The sequence below is a fragment of the Lithobates pipiens genome, unplaced genomic scaffold (assembly GCF_037356315.1).
Source record: "Lithobates pipiens isolate NorthernLeopardFrog02 unplaced genomic scaffold, aLitPip1_a1.2 Scaffold_13, whole genome shotgun sequence".
NCBI classification, from domain to species: Eukaryota; Metazoa; Chordata; class Amphibia; order Anura; family Ranidae; genus Lithobates; species Lithobates pipiens.
The window spans coordinates 279,102,665-279,129,992 of record NW_027507718.1 but is presented as its reverse complement, the minus strand read 5'-3'; the positions used below and the strand labels follow the sequence as shown (position 1 = coordinate 279,129,992).

Sequence of the window (27,328 nt, the reverse complement as noted above, 5' to 3'; positions counted from 1 at the left end):
TGGTTCTGATTACTACTTGCAAAACAACCAGTCTGTCTGTTAGCGTTTCTAAGTGGTGAAAGCACTAGCAATCGAATCCACCATTTCCATCCTGTTGCAAAAATCTGACAGCGGCCCTTTTTTCCCCCCATGGGAAATCACCAACTCAAACTTTAGAAAAAAAGTGCCCTGATTATCAGTGTACATGTGCCTTTTTAGAAAAGCCAGCTATTGGCTCTTTTCCTTTCCTCATGCTGTCAAATGAGGAAAGGCGTGCAGATAACCAGCTTCTATTCACATCCGTCATCAGCTGTGATTGGACACTGCTGTTTACATGGTAAAGAGCTGCTGATTGGCTCTTTACCTCAATCTGTGATCAGCAGTGTCCTCAAGACACTGTGATCAGATTGCCGACAGTGGGATCTAATACGGGAGACTGTCTCATGATGGTATTTTGGAACTACTCGTCTGCACTGTAGCCATCATTCGGCTACAGCTTGGTTAAGTGATATAGCTTGATCCCTATAGACAGGCAGTAGAGCAAAAAGAGCTTCCCATTTCTAGAACTAATCCTAGTATAGCATTACTCTTCGATGTCCTGCATGTCTATGATGCAGCATATGCCTTGTACTTTAACGTCTTATTTGACTTCATAAAAAAAGAGGAAGACTGGGCACAGCTCACAAATTCTCCCATTTAGATAACACCTTAGGCCATCTTGAAGCACTAATTATTATGCTTCGACAGGAGTGGAGAATTACAACGCTGTACTGTTTATGGTATAAATCTACATGGAACTGTTTGGAAAAGTAGAAGGTACATCCATTAAAGAAAAATTTGCTAAAAATTTTGTTGAAAACTGTCCGTAATACTATTTTGTTTGAAGAAGGGGGTAAACCCTGAAAGCTTGGATGTTTGTGCAAAGTCGGCTACAATTACCTAAAACTGTAGGGTAGGCTTTAGGAGTATCTAGCTTGCCTAAATGGTCGCCTAGCATTTTATATGTGCATGAAGTTTAAATTTGGAAGGGTTTTTTTTTTTTCCCCCCCACTTTAGCTTCAAATTATCTAAGCATGTCTTAAACAAGGTCTTCGTTTTCCTATAGCTAGTAATTTGAGCTGTGAACGGGAACTTCTAATTAGAGGTATCACTTATGCGTTTACTCTTCAGGAAAAAGATACAGATGTTTGCTTTCTTGTGCTGGGAGTCTCCTGGGCGTTTTTATGAATGACATGCTTCATTGTATCTCTGAGTTTTTAATGAGCCACAGTTAATTTTCAATTGTGAGGGCTTATTGCAATGATTTGACTTTTTCTGAGAAAAGCATTTTTTTCTTAAGTCGGTGTGCTCCAGAAAGGAGAGATTTTAAGATTGGTGTATTCCAATAATAAAAGTAGCTGTTCAGTAATAGAGCCCGTGAAGCATGCTGACAAAATGTTAATGTCTACAGCTATTCTATACCTGCATGGGTGGCCTGTTTACATGAAATTCAGGCATTCTGCCTCAGCAGATGGATTACATCCAATGTCAGGAGGCTCTTTGTGTGGTCAGAATATGGCTGCACAAGTTCTGGTTTCAGTGATAAGATGATTATTGAGCATTTACGGGCTTCTTAGTCAGCACATGCATAAGTCCCAACATTAGACGTTTAAAGGAGGGTAAACTAGAAAGGAGAAAATGTGCAGCTAAATTGTGCTGAATGTTGGGCATGGTCTAAAGGAACATAGTCATAGAACACGCTTACTTATAGCACACAAGCTGCAGGCCTTCTACCCAAAAAAATACTCCTTAACTACTGTAGCACATGTGCATTTCACCGACACACATAAACCTAAAATGATCATCTTCAATATCTTAATTTTAGTGCTACCCCCGCAGGAGCCACTTGAATATTGTTGGTTCCTTGACCCCACTGGCACACCGGTCAACAATGTAGTATAAATACCACAGTAAATGGGCACTGGTTATAGTGAACACAGAGTATCTTTACTGTGAACTTGTTTTAAAGAAAAGCAAACCATAACCATAATATTGAGTAGTAAGCAAATGTGTATATGTAGAAGAGAGAGCAAAAGTTACTGGAAAAACTCCAAGATCAATTTGTCTGCTTTCAGGGAAATCCTTTAAGCCCTGTCTCCCATTGTGTTGAGTATAGTTCTAGTTATTTGAAGGTTTGAGTGACTAGAGCGGAGGGGACATGTGTTTTGGGGTTTGAGACGTTGTTTGAGGTGGGGTGGGGGGGCGCACGCACATGTCCATGTGTGCATTGGTGTGTGAGGAGGGAAACCTTGTACTCAATCCTGGCAGTGACAGTAATCCAATGGAGTGAGTGGAGAATGGGGGTAATATGCTCATGTTCCTGCACTTTCACCAGGATCCTTGCTACAGAGACTTGGATGTACTGAAGCCTCTGCAGACTCCTTCTAGGAATCCCAATGAAAAGTGTGTTAGCCCACGTACACACGGTCGGAGATTTTGCCAACCAAATCCATCGGATTTAGTCAGACGGATTGTGTCCGAAACTGTTGCATACACACGGTTGGGCCAAGTTGGCAAAAAATCTGATCTTTCAGAACGTGATGACGTAATTTCGTTACGATGGGACTACATTCAGGCTAGTAGCCAATAGCTTTGATGTAGGAATTTGATCTGAGCATGCGTGGCACTTGGTCCGATCAAAATGCTCTACACATGATTGGATTAGGTCCGTCTGGCCCAGTTGGTCGGGAAATATTTCCAACATGTTGGAAAATTGGGTCGGACGGAGATTCGGACAGAATCAGTCCGATGCATACCACACAGTCGGCTTATCTGATGACACGGTCCGATAAGACTCATTCCGACAGATTCTCTGACCGTGTGTACAAGGGCTTCCAGTAGTCCAGTCTGGAGGAGACAAAGACATGAACCAGCTTTTGGGCATCTGGGAGGGAAAGAATGGGATGGAGCTTAGAGATATTAGAGGTGGTAAAGTCTTGCATAGGTGATTTATATGGGCTTCAAAAGTGAGTTGTAAGTCCCATTTTTTTTATTTTATTTTTTTACACCAAGAATTGTGACTGTTGATGAGAGGGAGATATTGGGACCAGAAAAGGTGATGCTGGTTATGAATGATTTGGTCTGGTAATGAGTGCTAATCATGATGACTTCCGTTTTGGAACTGTTTAGTTGAAGAAAGTTGTGCTCCATCCATACCTTTTATTTTTTATTTATTTTTTTTATCTCCTCCAGACAGATGGTTTGTACTGATAGGGATGACTGTGAAGGTGAGGTTTCAGCTGTTGTATTTACATATAGCTGTGTGTCATCGGCATAGCAATGAAATTACATTTTGTGGCGGCTAATAATTTGGCCAAAAGGGGTGAGGTAGAGAATGGGGCCAACAACTGACCCCTGGGGGACACCGCAAGTAAATGTATGCGGTTTTCATTTGAAGTGGCCCAGTCCTGTTTGTGAGAGATGATTTGAACCAACTAAGGGCTGTGTCATTGAGTCACCAAGCCTCGACCTCGATTGACATTACTATGGCAACAGAACCATCTCCGATAATGACATGGCAGGCAGAGGAAGCTGAAACGGCACACATTGTGTGTCGTTAAGGAAGAAACCTAGTGAGCGACGTCACAGGACCGATAATCACAATTTGCATCTCAAAGAAAACGGAGTGCACTTTCACAGGCAGTGATCAGCTGCCTGTGCTATGTTGATTAGATTGATGTAAAGTTGTTGTAGAGGAGGTTTACAACCACTTTAAAAACACCAGTAAACGCTCCAACGCATATTAGTGTTCAGCGTTCTAATTTTTTTTTTCAATGCATTGTGGGATTTTTGGAGTGTCCGCTTTTTTTATTAAAAAATCCCATAAATGCTAACGCTCATAAACATGCATAAATGCCAGTTCAAAGCTCTGTATGCGTGTTTTTCAACCAGTGTTTTCTGCCAGCAATCTGGCATCCAGTGTACAATGGAGCCTTAGATGGTGCTGCAAAGATTCTACAGAGTGACAAAGCTGGCACATGCTAACACAAATTGTGCTGGTATGCTGCATTGTAGTAGTATGCTGTAGTGTATTGGTTGGCTAATGGGTGACAATATTGTAGGACTGATTTGAGGATTGTCACAGGAAAGTATGCCAGAAGTTCTGCTATGTTTAGTATGCCAATTTGTCCTGCATCAAACGGATGGTTATAATTGGAGTTATGCGAACCTTCGATATGCTTTATTTCCCTTTTTTTTTTTTTTTTTTTTGACTTGCACATTAAAGATCAGTGATGGTGTAACATTATGACAGTTGTTGAAAAGCCTTGAGTGTTGTATGCTGTTCTTTAAAAAAAAATTATAAGGAAACATTAACATAAGCTGTTGTGGTGTTGCAGGTTTTCTCCAGGGGAGATGTAATTCAAGTGAAAGTTCTGGGTGTTTTGGGACTCCTAGATGAAGGAGAGATGGACTGGAAAATAATCGCAATCAATATTGATGATCCTGAAGCCGATAAGTTCAATGGTTGGTTGTTCTACTCTAGCATAGATTGCAGAGATTATATGTACCTGCCTCCTAGGGTTTTTAAACAGGACTTTAGTATATAAAAAAAAAAAAAATAGTGAGAAAATTAAAGATACTATGGAGCTGATTGAGTAAATGATAAATGTGTTCTTTAGCCTCTGTTCACATCTAGCATACCATCAGTTTTAGAAAAGCTTGAAAACAGAAATTTTCCGTAAACCTGATTACATATTTAAAATTTAACGTGCATTGGGTTAAGCGATACCCTTTTGTTTCACCAAAAAAAAAAAATCTAATTGTTTTTATTGAAAATCTACAATAAAAGAACAAGGCACCAAATGAGAAGGTGATTTAATTTGTACACATATGCAAACACGTGCGTCGATCCAGAACAGTTACAACATTCCCTGAGTTGAGCATTAAACATTTCTATGTTGAGTCATCTAGGCACAGTGTATACCCTAGTTGGGCCCAAAAACACCAAGATTATTACGTCAGTTAACTGCATTCCTGTGCGGGATGGAATACCCAGGGCGGCCCTCCCATAACCAAAACTCCCTCTGGTAGGTTGGAGTGACCAAGAGGAAGAAATGTAGAGAAAAGGGGAAAAATAAAGAAGGGTTTTTTTTATGCTAATTGCTTTCATCTGTAATTTTGTGTCATTGTGTCTCGTTCTGTTCATTTTTGTGATCTTGTGTTGTCTTTGAATGCGACTGTGTTACAATAATTTCCCTTTGATATTAATAAAGTGTTCTGATTTCTGATCTTTCAATTGGGACACTAGTTCTGATTACCTTTTTTATATTGCAGGTATTTCCTTTCACTTCCTGTTTGGCTATGGGAAGTGAAGGGAAATCTCCACAATGGTACTCCAATGGGGGGGGGGGGGGGGTGCTCGATCCAAATTGGGGAAAAAAAAAGTTTTGCCCATAGCTCTACTTTAATACCAGCAAGGAAATCACTTGTAGGTATGGTGTTTTAAGTAATGAATAGCATACGTTTGCGCAATGAATACCCAGCTGTTACAACAAGGTGTGAAAACGGAGGCAGGTTAAAAATAGTCAATTATGGCTCCGCAAAGTATGGGAAATGTCTGTCTTGGCATATAGGATCAACATGGACAATACACAGGACAGGTCTCCTCCTGCCATTATAAGAGAGGCTTTCTTACAATTTTAAAAGGTGCCTAGCTGGCAAGCAGACAATTTTGCTTTTTCTACCTATAGCAGTCCACGTGCATTTATAATACTTTTTTTGGTGCATCATAGAACACAAAATGGGCATTTCTTTTGAATCCCATCATACTAATATTATATAAACACTATCAATTCTGTGAAATTCTGGGTCGATGGCTCAAAAGTACTGAATCCATATACTATGCAAAAGGGTCAACAGTAGTAGCCTATGTATTTGTCTCAACACAGGTCTCCCTTTTTTTTAGATTATAATTGGAAGTGATTTCATGATTTTTGTAATGCTTTTGTTTTCCCAAAGTAACCCTCACTCACAAGTCTACCCCTGAGGATGCATCTGTTCAACTTCTAAAAAAATAGAAAACTGGTATACGTGGGGAAATATCCCCCATTTTGCAAAGTCTATACACCAAATGAAAGCTAGAAGGATGGACAGGAAATTTTTTAACTAGCACCTTGAATTGGAAATAATTAAAGTCCCTTTTTAAAAGCTTCTTAAATAGATGATAGATTATTTTATTTTTTTCTTCACATCTAGTGAGGGTCTTTAAAATGAATTGAATATATGCACCAAATTGCCATTTGACTGTATGTGTTGTAATTACTCTGATTTTTGGTTTGTCAACTAATTGACTTAATTTATTTATTTTTATTTATTTTTTTGAGGCAGAAAAAATGGGCAATTTAAAACTTGTGGTCTGTATCAAGAATTGAAGCTTCTGAATTGAAGCATTAACCATTTCAGATAAACCCTGTTCTATCTAAATTCCTACCTAAAAAAACAGATTTTTGCTGATGGAGGAACTTGCACTCTGCTCCATCAAAGGGTTTTGCTTTACTCTGTTCACAAAGCACAATATGTATGGAAGAAAAGGGGACCCATAAAGTTTAATAGTATTCAGGATTAGGATTACCCAAATATGGGAAAAAATGTATGCATGTGTATAAAAAAATGGAACATATGAACATTTAATATAGCGTTCTAGCCAGGGCACAAAGATATAAATATATGCTGTATTTTACATGGTACAGTCATCAAAGAATAGAACAGTCAATTGTATCATCCCCACTTGTGTATTAAATGGGGTGTTTATTTCTTGCAACTTCAACATGTTTCACAGGACAAAAGCCCTGAAAGCAATAGATGCACCTGTGAAAGTGTAAGAAATGCATCAAAACAGTCAATTCAGTAAGTTTTCTATAAATCAATATTTCCAATGGATGACCACAGTGGAGAGAATGGATCCAAAAGCCGTTGTCTTCCTCACAGCAGAAGAAACCAATGTCCTTCAGCAGTCCAGTCTATAGATTGAAAAAGATTACATGCGGGCCCCGGGTTACAAACAAGATAGGGTCTGCAGGTTTGTTAAGTTGCATTTGTAAGTTGAAACTGGTACAATTTTTTTTTTTTTGTATCCAGCCTGAAGAATAATTTTTAAGATTTTTGGATGGCATAGGGAAAGGTTAACACTGCTGTAACATTTGTTTTGCTGTCTGTGACCCTGTTCAGAATATTTCACCTCACTTTCTGTCCCACTGACAGTTGGATTTTGAAAATTATAGGGGAAGGCCTGTATAGAAATGATCCATTGTGTGTTCTATACCCTTATAATGAAAAAGGAGGAAACTTAAACTGGGCTTAACATAGGACCTATTTCAGTGATTGCAAACCTTGGAACCCCTGATGTTTTGGAACTAAATTTCCCATGATGCTCATACACTCTCCTGTGTATTTGAGCAACATGGGGAATGTAGTTCCAAAAACATCTGGGGTGCCAAGGTTCGCCATCACTAATCTATTGTATAAGCAGATGGAACTGTATAATCGGCAAGGGCCCACTGGAATACCAACTACATCCCTACTCATTCAGAGAACTGAACATGTTCACACAGCCAATTTCTATCCAAATTATTATTATTTTTTTTTTCATAAGGCATGGATGGTGGTCGCAAGATCAAAAACTAAAGAGACTCAAAATATGTGCCTGTGGTACATGGGTATTTGTCTCAATAGCTTTGTTAGAACATGACTATCATTGTTGCAAACATTTTTCAATTTACAGGGTCATAGTAAAGTTGTAAGTGCACATCTCGGTCTTGGTGAGCTGTGTAGTCCTGGATTATAAAATGGGTGCAACTGTGAACCTATGGATTGCTCTTGTAGGAAAAAGCAAAACGTCAAATTTTTTAAGTATATGTAAAGCCTAACAAACTTCTGCTATATGCTCCCTTGTAGACTTTTTATTTATTTATTTATTTTTTTAAGTGTTCTGTTCTATATGAATAAAAACAGATACTGGCACATTGCTGTCATGTGTCCTGTGCACTTTGTAGGCTTATTTGCCCCTGATCAGCACAGATTTGGCCAGCTCTCACAATGACCTAAAAATAGTTGCGTTAAATGCCTATCTATACTCAGGAGTATATGGTATTTTTCTTTGGTTCTCAGAGCTGAACAGGGTGGCAAGGCGGCAAAGGAAAGGTTAGCATTCAATGCAGGAGAAGGGTAAAGCAAACGCAAACAAATACTGTAGCTGCTGATCTTTAATAAAAGGATGCTTGCCTGTCCAAGACTGTCCTCGCCAGAACCGGTTCTTTGCTTTTCTCACCATTTTAAAATTTTGTACTTCAGTGGTAATCGGTGGAATGTGTTTTTTAGGTTTTTATTTGCTGCTGGAGTATGGTGATGGAGATGTTTTGTTCAGTAAATTCAATTTTGATTGTATAGCATGTCATGCTTAGGTGGTAATGTATTCAGGTCATCTTACTCTTTTTTTTGGCTTTTTCACAGATATCGAAGATGTAAGAAAGCACAAGCCTGGTTATCTTGAGGCTACTGTTGATTGGCTGAAATCCTATAAAGTCCCAGATGGCAAACCAGAAAACCAGTTTGGCTTTAATGGGGAGTTTAAAAACCAAGTAAGGCCAAATGTGTGTGTGTGTGTGTGTGTGTGTGTGTGTGTGTGTGTGTGTATATATATATACGTTAAATGTTAATAGAACCAAGGGTTTGCTTATTCCCAAATATAATTCTATCTGCATGTATAATGGCTTTTAAGTATGACTGTAGAATGGTGGAACAATTCCAGGCTAAGGCTGCTACTTTCCATTTATTACATAGTAGGTAAAGTTGAATAAAGACCATGGTCCATCCAGTTCAACCTATGTAGGTTTACGTGTGCCAGTGTCGATAATCATTTCCCATATCCCTGTATGTTGTGTCATTAAGATGCACATCCAAGAAGCTTTTACAAACATCCATATTCCCTGCTGATACTACCAATTGTGGGAGAGTTCCACGTCCTTATCGCCCTGACAGTGAACCCCCGCCCCCCACGCAGCTAAGATTAAACCACTTCTCCAATCTCATTGTGTGGTCCCGCGTCCTTTTTACGCTCCCTGAGACTGAATACTTTTTTTCCTAGGCTGGGATCACCATTTGAGGTATTTGTATATTGCTATCATGTCTCCTCTCAAGCGTCTCTTCTCCAGGGAGAATACCTTTTTGTGCTTGTAGTCATTCCTCATATTTGAGGTCCTCTAGTCTCCTCCTTTATTATTTTTGTTGCCCTTCCCTGGACTCGCTCCAGCACATCCTTCCTGAGGACTGGTGACCAGAACTGGACTCCATACTCCAGATGTGGGCTAACCAGAGTTTTATATAGTGGCAAAGTATTCTGCCAGCTGAGGCCCACGGGGGATGGGGGACATGTGTGGCCAATATACCGTAGTGCAAAGTGAAATTTATGAAAAGCTGTGGCTGAGAACAGACTTGGATAACTGGAAGTATGCATTCATTTTCCATTGTTGAGCTTATCTTATTTCACACTCCGAATCATCTGGTCCTTATGAACTGCTGCTTTCTTGTTTCCAGAAGGTTTGCTGCTGAGTATTGCTTTTGATGTGAAATGTGCTATACTGTGTGATAATTGATTGCACTGAAACTCACAGGGGGCTTAGAATATAGATGCCATAACTTATTGTGCGTGTGCTTCTAATTGCGGTAAGAAGGTGTGGTAACTCTCATCAGCGGCACGTGACCTTGGTTTATTATAGTGCACATCTTACTGCTTTCCAGACATTCCAAGATGTAGGAAGCAACTAAATGTTCTCACCTTTTTTATAGTTTATTTGTGTATGCATTTAAAATATTAGTTATATAGATTTTTTTTTTTTTTTTTTTTTTTTTTTTTTTGAGCTGGGTCAATGGGTATAAAAAGATAAAAGGAAAAGGAGGTTTAAGATAGATGTGGACTTATAGTAGGGAAGATAAGAATTATAACAGATAGAGATGGAAAGAGAGAAGCAGAGTGGATAAGAAATATATATAAAAAGATTAGTGCCTGAACAGATGGCTCTGAGGTTCTACCATTGGGTGGTAGAAGGTAGCGTAAATGGGATGGGTAATGTCCTCTTGGATAGTAGTATAAAAGCTGCCTTTCTTAACTGGTGTTAACTTAAGTGCAGAATCCAGGGCTGTCGTTTTTTCATCCTCACTATTTGGGTCACTGGACCAAGCACACAGCAGGCTAAGTCTAGGAACCTAAATTTCCATCCTGCATACTTTGTAGCTAGTAATTCATTTCTAGGTAGTGAAGTCAGAATTCAGGTTGACCTTGCAGCCAACACCTTTTTCATAAAACAAAACGGAAATGGCAGTTTACAGCTGTCTTCAGTTTTTCTATCTGTATTGAGATGATTCTGACAAATCAAATAACCTTTTTCATGACTACTAGCACAATTTGCCTTGTGTTTTCCCCTTGATAATTTTGTAGGAATTTGCAATGGAGGTCATCAAAGCTACTCATGACTTTTGGAAAGACATGGTCCATAACAGATCGGAATGTGGTGAGATACAATGGTATGTGTCCTGCAGATATTCTTGAATAAAGTGTGTTCCCCTCCCTTTTAATGGCCTGATTTGTATATCTTTGGTAATGCACACTTCTTCATGTATACTGGCCTACATTTACTGCACAATTTTGCTGAATATTGTGTTTTCTTGCGGCCGTCGGTCAAAACGCTCCTTTCCTGAATGTGAATTTTCCGCCACCAGGAGAGGGAGGTCGAACACTGCAGCTCCTAAACTCTGCTAAGAGTGAGTACATTGACATATAGGCTTTTATGGAGTTGCGTTTAGGATCTTTGGCAAAAAAAAAAAACTCCAAAAACAAAAGCTCCCAAACTCAAATTTTAGGGGCTGCTAGTGGACATAAAGCTTTATAGCCTGAATGAGCCATTGTTTTGAAAGTATTTCCACTTTTGTAGTTTGTTTGGTTTTTCTTTTTTTTTTTTTTTTCTGAAGCGAATGTACCATGGCTGACTGCAAACATTTCTGAGCTAGCTCAGAGTGATCTGTCCCATTAGCCAAGCTAGGGACTGGCCAGTCTAGTTCTCATTAAAATACAATAGAGGCGCTCAGCGCCTAATCCTTTAACTTTTTGTTAAGTCCGTCTTCAAATCTAGTACAGCTATTTCAGAAATTTGTCACTGGCCAGAGTACATTATGGTAAACACAGCTACACAGTTCCCCCTCATAACAAAGGGCGCTAAATAGAATTTTTCCTTGTTGAAAGTTCCAGAAAAGCACATCTAGAAGGCGTAAGTTGCAATTTTTTAAATATATTTAAGTTTTAGTATGGGAATCGGGACATGTACTGAATATAAAATGGGTATTGTCCAAATTTAGCAGCAGGAATGGAAATGCCCTTTTAAGATTTTATTCACAAAACCTTGTATCTTTTGTATAAGTCTTGAGTAAAGTCCATATTTTCAGTATATTTTTATTATTTAGACCAAGAAGTCTGAAACGAGAAACTGGCTTCTCTTTCTGCATTTTCTTGGTAGTTGGTTAATGCTAACAAATGACAGGGATAAAATGGTTAAGATTTGGTTTTCTTTAAAAGTTTTTTGGATTTAACCACTAGCCGACCAGCTGCCACAGTTATACTGCAGCAGGTTGGCACGGCTGCGCAAATTTCTGTAGCTGTACATTTCTCTAAGACCTCACAGCAGGCGCGTGCACCGCCAGAGGCATGCACCCGCCGCATGTCCCTGGAGCCGATGCACATGCCCGGCGGGCGCGATGACTGCCGGGCACCCACCTTCGCTCATGACAGAGCAAGAACCAGGATCTGTGTAGGTAAATGCACAAATCCTGGTTCTCTAGGGGAGAGGAGACAGATTGTGTGTTCATACAAAGTGTGAACACCAATCTCTCGCCTCCCCTAGTCAGTCCCATCACCCCCTAGTGTTAACCCCCTTCCTTGTTGACATCTATACAGTAATCCATGGCTATTTTTAGCTTTGATCACTGTATAAATGACAGTGGTCCCAGAATAGTGTCAAAAGTGTCTGATCTGTCCACCGCAATGTAGCAGTCCTGATAAAAATCGTAGATCATTGCCATTACTAGTAAAAAAAAAATTGCATAAATCTATCCCCTATTTTGTAGACGCTATAACTTTTGCGCAAACCAATCGATATACACTTATTGTGAAATTTATTTATTTTTTTCACCAAAAATTTGTAGAATGCATATATCGGCCTAAACTGAGGGAAAAAACTTTGATATTTATTAAAGCGAAAAAACAAACTGCAGAGGCAATCCAATACCAAAATGGCACCAAAAGAAAGCTCTATTTGAACTTTTCTGGTCAGGAAGGGTGCAAATCCTTCCGGGGCTGAAGTGGTTAATTGTTGGCTCAGTCTGTTTTTTAGTAGATTGCTTTTTAGAACTTACAATTTTCACTTTTTTTTTTTTTTTATTTTTTTTTTTTTCTTCCAGTAAAAATGTTTTGATTGGAGAGAGCCCTTTCTGCTGCAATGAAAAAGAAGCTACAGAAATAGTGCATTCTGTAAGTGTTGTATCAACTTTTATACTCTTCAAATGAACACGCAAACCTTTTGTAGTGAATGTAATGCTAAAACGTTATTTCTCTGATGCAGTCATTTATCAAAGTATATGACTTTGCTATAAAGTGGAACTCTAGCCCATTTGTGTTTCTCCTTCTGACCTAGTGACAATGTTTTATGTGGCACAGAAAGGTAGAGGAAATCTCTTTAGTGCCGCGTATACACGGTTGGAATTTCGGCCAGCAAAAGACCAATGAGATTTTCATCGGAAAATGCGACCATGTGTATGCTCCATCGAAATTTTGCTGGCCGAATTTCCGCCAGCAAAAGATTGAGAGCAGGTTCTCAATTTTTCCGATGGAAAAAATTTCGTTCGGATTGTGTGTATGCAATTCCGACGCGCAAAAAACTCTCGCATGCTCAGGTTCAACTACGAAACGGAAGTCACCGCGTTCTTGACGGTTGGAATTTGGTGTGACCGTGTGTATGCAAGACAGCTTGAGCGAAATCCCGTGAGAATTCCGTTGGGAAAACCATCAGAGCTTATTCTGATCATGTGTACGGGGTATGAGGTACAAAACCTAGAAAAGCTGTTTCTTTTCGTACATCAGGGGACACAGAGCCATAGTACTTACTATGTGGGTTATAGGGTCACTGATGGGTGATGGACATTGGCACGACCTTAGGCAAGAAGTGTACTTCCTATATAACCCCTCCCATTACTGGGAGTCCTCAGTTTTTTTCGCCAGTGTCTAAGGTGTTGGTCACGAGTAAAGATGTGCTGTGCTCCACTGGAAGCTCCTTGCTGGGGCTAGCCATGCTGACCGGATCCATTCTGATGTCCTTTTCATGGGCTAAATGGATGGTACCCGGGCCTCGTGTCCGAAGAAACGAGGTTTTGCTTGCAAACGCTTCTTTTAGAGAGCTGGACCCTGAGATTCAGTACTTTTTGGTAGTAAAGCCATAAAGTTGTTTTTTTTTTTTTTTTTTTTTTTTTTTTTTACTGGCAGGGTAAAAGGTCCAGGGTTGTGGGTAACCTGAGGTTCCCCTGTTCCTGAAGTTTTCGGAGCCCACTGCGAAGGGTGAAGATTGGGTTTCATCTCAGATAGACCTGCTGCAAGGAAAGGTAAGGGAGATTTTCTCAGGAATTTCTCCTTCTATGCATAATGTTGTCATGCCTATGTGTCACCATCCGGGCGCTCAGCGGAGGATTTACCCCCCCCCCCCCCCCCCCCCCCGCCATGTCTGCTGTTTCACTGGATGCCGCTCACACGGGAAAACACTTTCCTTTGAAAGGAAAGGTGTAATTCGTGTGGGGGAGTGGCTAACGGCGTCAGAAGTTGCAGGAAGTTGTTAAAGCACTGTATGTGTACCGCTGCTGCTGGCTGTGAAGGGACAGAGCAGAAGGATGGCTTGTTTCAGGTCAATGACACAGGCATTTTCCCTTTGACACATTATACTTTACCAGGCTAGGATTAATAGCAGCTATTAGCGCTGGACTATAGCCTAGCAATGTACATTCTTTTGCTGATAGTGCCTCTGCTTTATACTTCAGGCTATGAGTGGTAATGGATCCAGGAACTCCTCTAAGGGTCCTAAAGGGGTCAATGGTTTCATGATAAACTAAATCCATTTCCAAAAGAATGTCGTCATCCTCTGAGAGGGATGCGGCTGGTCAGATTGAGCCGTCGGGGGGGGGGGGGGGGGGGATTGTTGTTGCAGCTGCGCTAGACACTTCAGTCCCTTTTATATATCACACAAGGTTTTCTCTTCTACCATTTTTAATTTGGATGCTTTGATATCTCTCCATAGTTGGGCCAAGCATGGCAGATCCCCATCTAGTGCGCAGGACTCTTATTGAGGTGCAAGAGTCTGGGGATCAGGTAGATCTTCCCAAAGATCTACCTGATCTTCCGAGGATCCTAGTTGGTTCGTTCAACTTTTTTTGCTGCCTCTTGACACAGGCTCTTGAGGAACCCACCTCTAATTTGGGTTCATTAGAACCTCCCCCCATCTGGGGATGTTTTTTCCTATTCATGAATGGGAACATCAGAATAAACAATATCCTCCTAAGTAATTCTCCACACTTTATCCTATGGAAGAGGATTAATATAAAAAATGGGGCGTTCCAGAAATTGATGCTGCAACCGCCTCAGTGAGCAAGAATCTCACATGTCCGGTGGATAATGGGCTGATGTTAAAGGATCCAACAGATAAAAAGTTGGCACTTCTTTCTAAAAGCAATATGTCTTTAGCAAGTTCTTTAGCGCAGACGGTTCTTGCTGCAATGGTTGTATCCCAGTCCTTTAAGGGACAGTTTGTGGAGATACTTAAAGTTCTGCCTGATCAGCAGGCCCAGCAACGAGCTGGTGTATCAAACGCATGGTTTCACAGTAGATGCTATGAAAGATTCTATCATTAAGCCTCACGGCTTATGCTTGGACTAGTGCATTCTCGCAGAGCTCTATGGCTGAAAGAATTGGTCAGCCGAAGCACCCTGTAAAAAGCTCCTAGCCAGTTTCCCCTTTTCATGGTAAATGGCTATTCGGAAATGATCTGGATAAAATGCAGCCAAAGGATCTCTAATGGGAAAAGCTCTTTTACCAGTAAAGAAGTTGTTCAAATATTTCTCCTTTTTAAGTGTGCTACCTCTCCTGTGCCAGGGGCATCAGCCTCTAGGCAGTCTCGACGGCGTCAACTGTCATGTTCAAGGGGAAGACCCCAAGGTCAGCACCAGGGTCAGAAGAGATTTTGGGGCAGAAAGCCCACAAAGCAGGATGCTAAAGCCTCCTCATGAAGGGGTGCCCCCGCTCGCTCGGGTGGGGGGTAGGCTCCTGCAATTCTCAAAGAGGAACAATGTCAAGACAGATGGTGGCTTCTGCAGTTTTCTCTAGGTTACAACTAGGGTTCCGAGAGTTTTTACGTCTCCTCGTTTTTTCTTAGGTCAAATGTTCCCAAGGATCCAGAGAAAAAAGTCTTTCTGGATCATCCATTATCTCAATCGGTGATATCAGAGGTTCCCTTAGTGGAACAGGGCACAGGTTTTGATTCAAACCTTTTCACAGTTCCAAAACCAAAAGGAGAGGTAAGACCCATTCTAGATCTCAGAGGTCTGAATCGACACTTATACATCCGATCCTTTCGCATGGAGTCAATCCGATCGGTTGTGTCCATCCTGCAAGGAGGGGGAGTTTTTGGCTTCAGTCGATATCAAAGATGCATATCCCCATGTGCCAATATTTCTCACCAGAAATTTCTGCGCTTTGAAATAGAAAATCATCATTTTCAGTTGTGACCCTGCCATTCGGTTTAGCCACATCACCACTGGTGTTCTCAAAGATTCTGCCACCTCCTTTAGCCAGATTAAGGGCTCAAGGCATAACGGTCCTAGCCTATTTAGACAATCTACTTTTAATAGATTATTCAGTCTCGGGTCTAAACCAGAGTCTGATCACAGCTGTAAACTACCTGGACTCTCTGGGTTGGATACTCAACCTAGGAAAATCCTCCTTAAACCCCATCAAGGAGATTACAGTACTTGGGGCTGGTTATAGATACCGTACAGAAGAAGGTATTCTTACCCCCAGACAAGAATCGGTTCCATTGTAGGACTAATTCAAGTTATCAAAACAAGTAAAATCTTTTCATTCGGCTGTGCATGAGATTGTTAGGGGAAATGGTGGCCTCCTTTGAGGCCGTCCCTTACGCGCAGTTTTCACTCAAGACTGCTTCAAAACACCATCCTGTTGGTCTGGAATAAAGATTCAGGCCTTGTTTTTTTTTCCCAAATACACTTGGCTCCTGACATAAGTCAGAGCCTAAATTTTGGTGGTTGTTATCCAGAAAAAGGGAAAATCTTTTCTACCTGTATCCTGGAAAAGTGTTAACAGATGCCAGCCTTCTAGGCTGGGGAGCAGCCCTGGAAGAAGATTCTCACCAGGGGAGATGGTCCAGGTTAGGGGACCTTGCCTATCAACATTTTGGAAGATTCGAGCAGTACATCTGGCCCTAGAATCTTGGACGGTCAGATTATGGGACTGTCCTGTCAGGATTCAGTCTGACAAGGCCACGGCTGTGGCTTGCATCAAGCACCAGGGGGCCACGAGAAGTCGTGCAGCCCAAAAAGAGGTGCATGATGTTCTAGCTTGGGCAGAACACAACATTCCTTGCCTATCGGCAATTTTCATTCCAGATATAGAGAATTGGCAGGTGGACTACTTGAGTCACTAACAATTATTTCTGGGAGAATGGTCTTCTCACTAGGGAGGGTGAAATGTCAGAGATGGGGGGTATTCCGGACATGGACCTATTCGTGTCCAGATTCAATGACAAAGTCGACAACATTGTGTAGAGAACAAGGGATCTGCTAGCAGGTGGAACGTACGCATTGGTCTTCCCATGGGATCAGTTTTTACTGATCAATGCGTTTCCTCCAGTTCTGCTACTTCCGCGCCTTGTCCGCAGGATCAAGCATGAACGAAAGGAGGCGATTCTGGTGGCCCCAGCAGGTCCCAGAAGATCTTGATTTACCGAGATCATAAAGATGGCAGTAGGAGTCCTTCGGGCTCTGTCGTTATAGCCAGACCTTCTCGCACAAGGTCCGGTATTCCATCCTACCTTACGGACGAAAGATTTAACAGGTTTGACTGTTGAATCCCACTTTATAAAGGATTGTTGGTGATCTCCTTCGGTAGTGTCTACTTTGATTAATGCCAGGAAGCCGGCTTCCAGAATCAATTTACTATAGAGTCTGGAAGGCATATGTTTCTTGGTGTGACTCCGGGGTTGGCACCCCAGGAAGTATGTCATAGGCAGGATCCCTGATTTCCTGCAAATGGGATCTGAAATTAAGCTGGCCTTGACTTCTATCAAGGGCCAGATCTCGACCTTGAGGTGTGTGTGTGTGTGGGGGGGGGGGGGGGGTTGTTTTGTTTTTTTTCAGTGGCCTCTTGCTTCCCAATCTTGGTTCATAGCTTATTCAAGGGGTAACACAAACTAATCCCCCTATCAAAGCACCTCTAAATCCTTGGGATTTAAATTTTGGTCTTATCGGCTTTGCTGAATCAGCCGTTTGAGCCTTTACGAGAAATTCCCTTGGTTCTTTTGACAAGAGAGATAATCTTTCTGGTTGCCATTTCTTCTGCTAGAAGAGTATCGAACTAGCGGCTCTGTCTTGTAAAGAGCCATATTTGATCATGCATAAAGATGAGGTGGTTTTTATTTCCTCATCCTAAATTCCTACCAAAAGTGGTAACAGGTTTTCATTTAAACCAAGATATTATTCTTTCTCCTTTCTCCCCAGAGCTTTAATCTAGGGAAGAGAAAGCACTAAATTCTCTTAATGTAGTAAGAGCGATCAGTCTATTCAAGGGTGACCGCACAGGTTCACAAAACACGTTTTGTTTGTACCACCAGGGGGTCCAAAATGTGGACAGGCAGCGTCAAAATCCACTATTTTTCCAAATAGATTTGCCAAGTGATTGTTCAAGCTTTAGCTTAAAGAAGAAAATTCTTCCTTATGTTAGAGCACACTCATCCAGGATGATTAGTGCCTCTTGGGTGGTGCATCATCAGGCCTTTGGATCTGTAAGGCCGCGACTTGGTCTTCAGTTCATATGTTTATCAAATCTATATTAAAGGTCATGAGGATATTGCCTTGGGCGCAGTATACTGCAGGCTGCAGTATGAGTCCTCTGGCCTCCTTTTTGCCCTACTTTTTTGTTGTCTCCCTCCCCTTCAGTTGCCATTGCTATGGGACATCCCACATAGTAAGTACTATGGCTCTGTGTCCCCTGATGTATATCAAAGAAAAGGATTTTATAGGTAAGCTGTTATAAGAATCCTGTTTTTCCCAAGTTCGTCTTTCAGGACAGCCACCTTAGAGAGACCCTGGCTCCTCCCCTCTCAGGAAACACCGCCTTCAATTTCAAGATTTAAGCCTCGTCCTCCCTCTGTTCCTCAGTTATGGTGTTTCCTCCGGCGGGGAGACGCCGCTAAGGAACCTTAGCTAAATCAGTTGGCGAAACTGAGGCTACGTATCTGAAACGGAGCTCTGACTCCGTTCGGCAGTCCGACTCCATCGTACTGACCGTCTTGCATGTACTCTATCTTCGCTTGGTGAAAGCAGGAAGTTTTAGAGGTTCATCCGTTCGTTCACCCAGGCGGGTGTTACGACGGGTTCGGCAGTCTGGGCGGCCAGAGAGCTGGTTTTTGACTGACCGTCTTTTACATGTACCCTAATCTTCGCTTGGGGAAAGCAGGAAGTTTTAGAGGTTCTCCTGTTCGTTCGCCCAGGAGGGTGCTACAACAGGGTAGGCAGTCCGGTCGGCTGGGGAGCTGGACCCTCGTACTGACCTTTTTTTTACACGCACTCTAAACTTCGCTTGGGGAAAGCAGGAAGTTTGGGGCGGTCCATCCCTTCGTTCGCCCAGGGGGGCGCTGCAACGAGACGTCCAAGGTCCCCCTGTGTTAGCAGTCGGCTTGGAGCTGGAGGCCGGACCGGATGACGGGCGACGTCAGTTCCGGTGGGGGCGGACTTCTTCGTTGTATCCGCGTCTTCCGGACGCGGCACGTGAAAGGGGACCAAGCGTTCGGCTGGTGCAGCCTCTCTTTCTAAAGTTGTACAGGCAGCTGTAGGAGGCACGTTCGCACCACTCTTCCTCAACAGGAGAATGTCTGAAGCAGAGGCTCCAAGAGCTCCTGGAGATAACAGCGCCAGCCACTCAAAGGTAAGGGGAACCCTGGGGAGGTGTTCCCTTACATTATAACCAGTAGCTCCACTGGTGTTTTTTCCCCCTTGGTGGTCGGGGGGGAAGGGCAGTGCGTCTGGGATCCTGGTGGTGGTGGTTGATCCTGGGGGGGGGCACTCCCGGTGGTCCTCTATGTAGCGCTGGTGTTTCTTTTTCTTTTTTAATTTTATGCTGCTCTCTCTTTTATTTCTGTTTTTCAGAAAGCCACAAGCAAGTCCCCCCATGGTTCTAGGAAGAAGTGTCCTTCATGTAGAGCCTCTATGGGGGATTCCTGGTCCAAGGCACTTTGCAGAGAGTGTATTGAGGGATTGGTTAGAGAGCAGGCAGCAGAACAGGGGGCAGATCTGGCGGCTTCTGTGAAGGAACTCTCTAATACTTTCCAGTCCTTCAAGACACTTTTTTCTAGTTTACAGTGGCCTCAGCCCCAGAGCACTCCTACACCAGCGCAGCAGAGTGTACCATCTAGCCCTGTGGATGTTCCTCCTGCAGGTGGATAGAATCCAGGGGGTCCCAGAGAGGAAGCTGAGGAAGAGGTTGACAGTGTCGGCTCAGACTCCCAAGGGGAATCTGATGATGAGGGGTTGGATGGGGAATCCAGTAGAACCTCACGGTATAAGCTTTCCCTGGAGGAAGTGGATGAGCTCTTAGGAGCTATTCATACCACTTTAGGCATACAAGAGGAAAAGAAGGCACTGTCACTCCATGATCAGATGTACAAGGGCATGGGGGAACAGAAAAAACGGGTGTTCCCGGTGCATGACATCTTGATCGATGCCATCAAGAAGGAATGGCAGGATCCTGAGAGGAAACCTTTCTTTTCTGGGGCATTAAAACGAAGGTTTCCTTTTTCGGAAGAGGAGGCTCTCGTCTGGAATAAATCTCCCAGATTAGATGCTGCTTTTTCCCAGGTGTCCAGACACACTGATCTGGCCTTCGAGGACATGGGGGTGCTTTCAAACCCTATGGATCGAAGGATGGATTCACTCCTAAAGAAAGCCTGGGACTCATCACAGGGGAATCTTAAACCGGCCATGGCAGCCACAGTGGTGGCTCGTAATATGGAGTATTGGCTTACCCAAATTAACGCGCACATTGAATCAGGGACGGCAAAGGAGACCATTTTATCCTCCTTTCCCATGCTGCTTAAGGGGATAGCATACATTGCGGATGCTTCAGCTGAATCTGTGCGAATGTCTGCAAGGTCCTCGGCTCTTACCAACTCAGCTAGGAGGGCTTTATGGCTGAAGACCTGGCAGGGGGACAATGTGTCAAAAGCAAAGCTTTATGGGATCCCCTTTACAGGAGACTTGCTGTTTGGGCCAGGTCTTGAAGCAGTGCTTGATCGCACAGCGGATAAGAAAAAGGCCTTTCCTGATAAGAGGAAAATCGGGGAGCAGTCAAAGAAAAAGACTCTTCCTCAGAAGAAGTTTGAAGCCCCTAGAACTAGTCGGCAGAGGAAAAGTTGGGGGCTCAAGGGCAAAGGGCGCGGGGGAGCAATTTTTCGCCCTCCTGAACAGCCCAAAAAGTCTCAGTGACAGGGTCACAGTGGGAGGAAGGTTGGGGGCTTTCCTCCCACAGTGGGAGATGATCACCTCCAATCAGTTCGTGTTGGGGAGTCATCAGAAGAGGTTACCGTTTGGAGTTTTCAGAACTCCCCCCTCTGAGACTCCTTGTCACCGAGCTGCCAAAATGTACAGAAAAATCGTCTGCCCTTCTTTCCTCTCTGCAGGAGTTAGAGGAACAAGAAGTGGTAGTACGGGTCCCAGCAGGAGAGACAGGCAGGGGCTTCTATTCCCACGTGTTTGTGGTTCGCAAGCCTTCGGGAAAGTTCAGGCTTATCCTGAACCTGAAGCCTCTGAATGTCTCAGTCACCTACAAAAGGTTTCGGATGGATTCAGTTTACTCGGTGAAAGCACTTCTTCCACCAAACTGTTTCATGGCATCGATAGATTTAAAAGATGCATACCTGCATATTCCCATCGCAGAGACCCACCAGCGTTTCCTCAGACTGGCAGTAAGAACCTCGGTAGGGGTGCTACACCTACAGTTCAAGGCTCTTCCCTTCGGGCTATCCTCTTCCCCCCGGATCTTCACCAAAGTAATGACAGAAGTTCTGGCTTATCTGTGTCTCAGGGGAATCTCGGTGATCGCGTATCTCGACGATCTTCTCCTGTTTGCCCCTTCTCCGACACAGTTGACTCGAGATTTACAGACAACAAGAGACCTGTTAGTAAACTTGGGTTGGCTTCTGAACCTGGAGAAGTCCAACTTAGATCCTTCCCAGAGGGTCACCTTCCTGGGATATGTGTTGGACTCAACAGTACAGAAGGTCTTCCTCCCTTCAGAAAAAATTCAAAAGGTAGACAAGGCACTGTTGTTTCTCCAGGGCAGCCACCAGATCTCAGTAAGGAAGGTCATGTCGGCATTGGGTTTGCTGACGTCCACGCTCCCGGCGGTCCAGTGGGCGGGATTACATTACCGTCCCCTGCAATTATTTATACTGAAGGTTTGGGATCACAGCCAGGGGTCCCTGGATTCTTTGGTGTCGGTTCCGGACCAAGTAAAGAGGTCCCTCTGGTGGTGGAGAAAGGGAGCAAATTTGTCCCAGGGCCTAGAGTGGGTTTTACCAATATCCAGGGTGGTCACAACCGATGCAAGCAGCTCAGGTTGGGGTGCACACCTAGACTCCCGCCTGATACAGGGTACCTGGGGAGAGGAGGGAGTCGAAGAGATCCTCGAATTGGAGGGAGCTGAGGGCAGTAGATCTGGCTCTCAGGACCTTTCAGAGAGAACTCAGGGGGCATCACGTAAAAGTCAGGTCGGACAATTCCTCAGTGGTAGCCTACATCAACAGACAGGGGGGCAGCAGGAGCGAATCCTTATGGGCCCTAACAAAAGCCATCCTCGGGTGGGCTGAAGCAAATGTCCTGTCCCTGTCAGCAGTTCACTTGAAGGGGGAGCAAAATCAGGTGGCAGATTTCCTCAGCAGGAGAACATTGAGAGAAGGCAACTGGGTTCTCAAACAGGAGGTTTTCGAAATGATCACCCAGAGGTGGGGGATTCCTTCGATAGACCTCTTTGCCTCGAGGGAAAACGCGAAGGTAGCCAGCTTCTTTTCTATAAACAAGGGGGACGGGGCGTTGGCGGTGGACGCACTAGCACAGAATTGGGGTTTCTCCAGGTGCTATGCTTTCCCCCCTCCCGTACTGATTCCGGCAGTGTTAAGGAAGTTTCAGGTGGAGAACACTACCCTTATCCTAATCGCACCTCACTGGCCCAGGAGGCCGTGGTTCTCCATTCTGAAGGGCCTGTCTGTAGAACCCCCCCCCCCCTGGATTCTCCCAGTCCAGGAGGATCTCCTTTCTCAGGGTCCAATCTGCTGTCCTCAGGTAGAGCGGTGGAACCTTGCAGCTTGGCTTCTGAGGAAGAACTGTTGAAGGGCAAGGGCTTCTCAGATCGCTTAGTAGCCACGCTCCTAAACTGCAGGAAAAAGGAAACCAGGACCATTTACTTAAAGGTATGGAGGCGGTTCAATAGCTGGTGCTCAGAGAGCTCCTTCAATGTGCACAGCTCTGTAGCCGTTCTAGAGTTCCTACAGGCTGGGACAGATAAAGGTTTAGCCCTTGGAACTCTGAAGGGTCAGGTATCCGCTTTAAGCGTGTTTTTAGAAAGGCAGCTAGCTTCAGACCCTTGGATAATGAGATTCTTCAAAGCCCTAAGTAGGCAGAGACCTGTTTCAAATTCCCCCTTCCCAGTTTGGGATCTTTCTTTTAGTTTTACAAGTTCTCACAGGAGAACCTTTTGAGCCATTGGAATGTTGCTCATTAAAACTGATCACTCTCAAAACTGTGTTTTTGGTGGCGATCACTACAGCAAGGAGAGTGAGTGAACTCGAAGCCCTTTCTGTTAGGGCACCTTTTTTTCAGGCTTTTCCGGACCGTTTGGTTTTTAAGACGGATCCGGCCTTTTTGCCTAAGGTAGCCTCTAGTTTTCATAGAGCCCAGGAGATTGTGCTACCTACTTTCTGTTCAAATCCAGTAAGAGAACAGGAACACATCTTTCATAGATTGTTTGTTAGAAGATGTGTCCTTCATTATTTAGATTGCACAAGTCAGTTCAGGCAGTCTGATTCACTTTTTGTGTTATTTTCAGGGGTTAGGAAGGGTTCCAGAGCCTCTAGACGTACGATAGCCAGATGGTTAAGGTTAGCCATTGGGCAGGCTTATGTGGCAGGGGGGTTAGAACCCCCAGTTGGGATTAGAGCACACTCAACCAGGGCAGTGGCAACTTCTCAGGCAGAGTGGGCTGGTGCATCTCCTGAACAGATCTGTAGAGCTGCAACGTGGTCCAGTTTTGCTACGTTCGTGAAACACTATAGACTGGATCTTCTGTCAGCCAAAGACCAGGCCTTTGGTCGTAAAGTGCTGCAAGCAGTGGTCCCACCCTAAGGTAATGTGCTCGCTTATCCTCTCTAAGGTGGCTGTCCTGAAAGACGAACTTGGGGAAAAACTGAGTTACGTACCGGTAACATCCTTTTCCGGGAGTCTTTCAGGACAGCCCCGGTTCCCACCCAGGTTTTTGGAGATCGTCGGGAACTCGTCACACGAGACCGTCAGGTAAGATTGAAAGTTTGTTTGTTTGACGTGTTCTTGTGTCTCCCCAGTTGGCCGGAGGTACTCTGGAAGAACTGAGGAACAGAGGGAGGACGAGGCTTAAATCTTGAAATTGAAGGCGGTGTTTCCTGAGAGGGGAGGAGCCAGGGTCTCTCTAAGGTGGCTGTCCTGAAAGACTCCCGGAAAAGGATGTTACCGGTACGTAACTCCGTTTTTTTTGTTTTTTAAATGAATGCGATGGAGGGCTGGGGCCTTAGTCTGCTTTTATTGCTGTGTCCCTATTTACACACAGTTTGAGGAAAATGTCCCAAAGATGGGTGGAAACCTTCCAGAAGATCTGACTCTTACCCATGACACTAAAAAACTTTTAGATGGGGTTAACTTAAGTAGGTACCATCACCCATGCAGAGCAAAGTAATAGTGTGTCTGTAAGGACCACACTTAACCTCCTTATATAATAATTATCTTTCACCAGTGATCACTTGCCCTCATTTACCAGCTTGCATTAGAATGAGCAGTGCTGGCAAGCTAGGAAGTAGCATCCCAGGATCACTGGTTACAAGAGTATATTGGGGTCAGCATTGCCCCTGTATGGGAAAAGGTCACGGTGTCTTTTTTAAAACTACACCTATGGCTAGTACGTTTGTACTAGAAAGATGACATCTGTTGACTCTTATTGAAAATATGGTATTTATTGAGATGTGTATATAATCAAACTATTAATAGACAAAATGTAAAGACCATGTAAAACTAAAAGCTATTAGAATCTTTACATTTTACTTTTGCTGAACGTTATTGTTTTTATTAAATACATGGTGACCTGCCAATCCACTGCCCACCCTCTGTTGTTAATGTAGCAGTTGTACAACAGTGTTTTTGACATACACTGAGGAGCGGGTTTATCAGCTTTGTCACTACTGATCGCCCTCACCGAAAATCAGAGCAGTACACTAAACCTTCCCTTCTGTCACTGCATTCACCTACCACTCCCTTCACCTGCTGTTGCCCTTGGTTATACTTGGACGAGTAAGTGACCTATTGCCCCTTCTCCCTTGATGCATTTCTTTGTCAGTTGTCAGGCCCATATATTGTCACACTGAGGATGGGGAAAGGGGCAATAGCACTCTACATGGGTAGATCAAACTCTAACAGAAGGCCAAAGTGGGATCGTGAGACGCACTCAGGCTTTGTCTACTAAGACTATGGGCTTTAAGCACCACCGCAAAGATGTCTGTGGGCATCATGTCTTGCATTTTGAAAACCATTGTTGCCCAAGTGCAGTATGCACACAAAAAGCTATTAAATAAAAAACATGGCTGCAGTTCAAGAAAGCAGAGCAACTTTGTGGTTCTGTTATCACACCTGAGATTTTTAAATAAAGCCTATATTCTTTGATATTATTTAATGATTGTATTATTTAACCAGGCTGCATCTCCAGGAGAATCGGTTCCAGTCTCTTCTGAAGGTAGATACATATTTACATATTCAAACCTGAAAATGAAATATTTCTATAGTAAATTTTAAATGTTTGCAAAGTCAGAACAGTAACAGCTGAACTTTAATATATAACTAAGAGAATTACTGAGTTTGCACATCGTTCCCTTCCTATTAAAATCAGCCCAAGTATGCAAGCCTGAATTAAAGCTGACTATACTGTAGGTATTCATTTTTCAAACATTTTACATTCTGCTCTCCCCAACTACATCTTGATCATGTTAACGATTTCTTGCTTGCAAACTGATTGCTTAGTGATGGCTATCCCCTAACCCCCAACCTTTCTAAAATGGGGAAAAATGCTGTTAGTTACCGGGGAATAACTTATCAACACAGGAATTGTCCAAAAAGAAGTAAAAAAATAAATAAAATTGTCCCCAAACTTTAATATCAAAATCTCTCTGTCGTAATTCTTTTTTTTCTACCTGGTAGCTCCTGTTGTGTACCCCATAATATAACGTAAAAAAACCTATTGGGCTAATGAAAAACCTGATGGTGGTTAAAGCAGGTGTACCAAAGTATACCCAGGAACTTGAGCACTCTCACCAAAAGAAGTCTGGTAAAGTAATACTCCAGGATCCGCCAAAAATTTAAAAATTCATTTTGGGCATCCTGACCCTTTGAGTCCCATTTTATTCATCCATTGCAATAGGTAATTTTTGTTAAACATTTGATGTGTTTTTTATATATATATATATATATATATATATATATATATATATATATATATATATATATATATATATATATATATATATATATATATATATATATATATATATATGTTTTTATTAATGTGGCTGTCCTTCTCTTACAGTTGATGTCTGGCATTTCCTCAGGAAGTAATTCAAATTGACATTTTTTTGAAGAAAATCGATCGTCTATCTTTGTGTGTGTGTGTGTATATATATATATATTATGTTTTACTACCACTTAATGGAATATGATGACGTGTAAATAAACACATTTTTTCGTTTAGTATTCTCTTTATCTGCTTGATCATTTTATTATGCTCTCTTGTGCATTTAAAGGTATAAAGTGCAGCAGCCCATAGCAACAAACTTAATATCTGATTGGAGAAATATGAATTCTGATGGGTTGGTATTGGTATCTTATTGAACAAGCCTCTGTGTGCAAGCAGGGAACCCCGAGAAAAAAGTCTCTTGTCTCTATAGGAGGCAAATTGCTAAGCAGATAAACATACACAGACTGTGCATTTTGCAAAGTTAAGCTTAATCTCAATTACTGAGCTCTGGAGCAACTTCATATTTGATTGTGAAGCAACTGCACTTGCAAAGTGCGCAGTATATTTGCCTTTAGTAAATTCACCCCAGTGTCAGCTGCCAAGTCCATATTCAGAACCTCTAAAGCCTATTTAAACCTTTGCAATATGCCTCTTTAATGATTGGTATATTGCACATTACCGTGTTTCATGAAGGCAGCTCGTTTTGTTTTTAATTGGCTGCCAACTGACCAAAAACAAGACCCACAACATTTATTGGCGCTTGCTTTATCAGTACATTGAAATGCCATTGCACAAAAGGTAAAATGTACATATAACCGTTACCAAGGGTCTTATGTAGCTTTAAAGAATTTCTTTACCCAGAGCAGACTGCTTTTGCTAATTCTTGGGCCTGGTTCACATATTTAGATTGCAGAAACCATGTACATTTTACTGCGTTTTTACAAAAACGTACCCAAACAAACACATACAGACCAGAGGTGTATTGCAGTACCAAGGCACAACAGACCTATGTTTTATTGCATACAGCCAGTGTATCTGCATGCTGCTGCGTTTGTGACTCGTGGCACTCATAATTTCAGGCTCAGCGGTACATGTATTGCAAGAGTAACCCCAAATCGAATCCTGAATCTTGCACTTTTTGTATTTTAGAAACTTAAGAGTTATTTATGATTAGCGTTGCATTCATTTGTGTCTTTA

The 27,328-nt window shown here is 42.7% G+C and overlaps 1 protein-coding gene across 3 annotated transcripts in view; it reads left to right on the top strand.

The window, feature by feature from the left end:
- Nucleotides 1-26,367, top strand: part of PPA2 (inorganic pyrophosphatase 2) — a 73,259-nt gene extending 46,892 nt beyond the window's left edge. Inside the window, exons 7-13 of one of the 3 annotated variants that reach the window (XR_013272292.1) lie at nucleotides 4,356-4,482; nucleotides 8,467-8,594; nucleotides 10,451-10,536; nucleotides 12,463-12,532; nucleotides 13,541-13,656; nucleotides 25,318-25,357; nucleotides 26,204-26,367. Coding sequence is in view for 2 of the 3 variants with exons in the window: in XM_077476665.1 (XP_077332791.1) it covers nucleotides 4,356-4,482; nucleotides 8,467-8,594; nucleotides 10,451-10,536; nucleotides 12,463-12,532; nucleotides 25,318-25,357; nucleotides 26,204-26,232 (480 nt within the window). In the remaining variant the exon portion in view is untranslated. The remainder of the gene's footprint in view (nucleotides 1-4,355; nucleotides 4,483-8,466; nucleotides 8,595-10,450; nucleotides 10,537-12,462; nucleotides 12,533-13,540; nucleotides 13,657-25,317; nucleotides 25,358-26,203) is intronic. The other 2 variants (XM_077476665.1, XM_077476666.1) reach the window with 2 other exon arrangements.
- The last annotated feature ends 961 nt before the right edge of the window (nucleotides 26,368-27,328 follow it).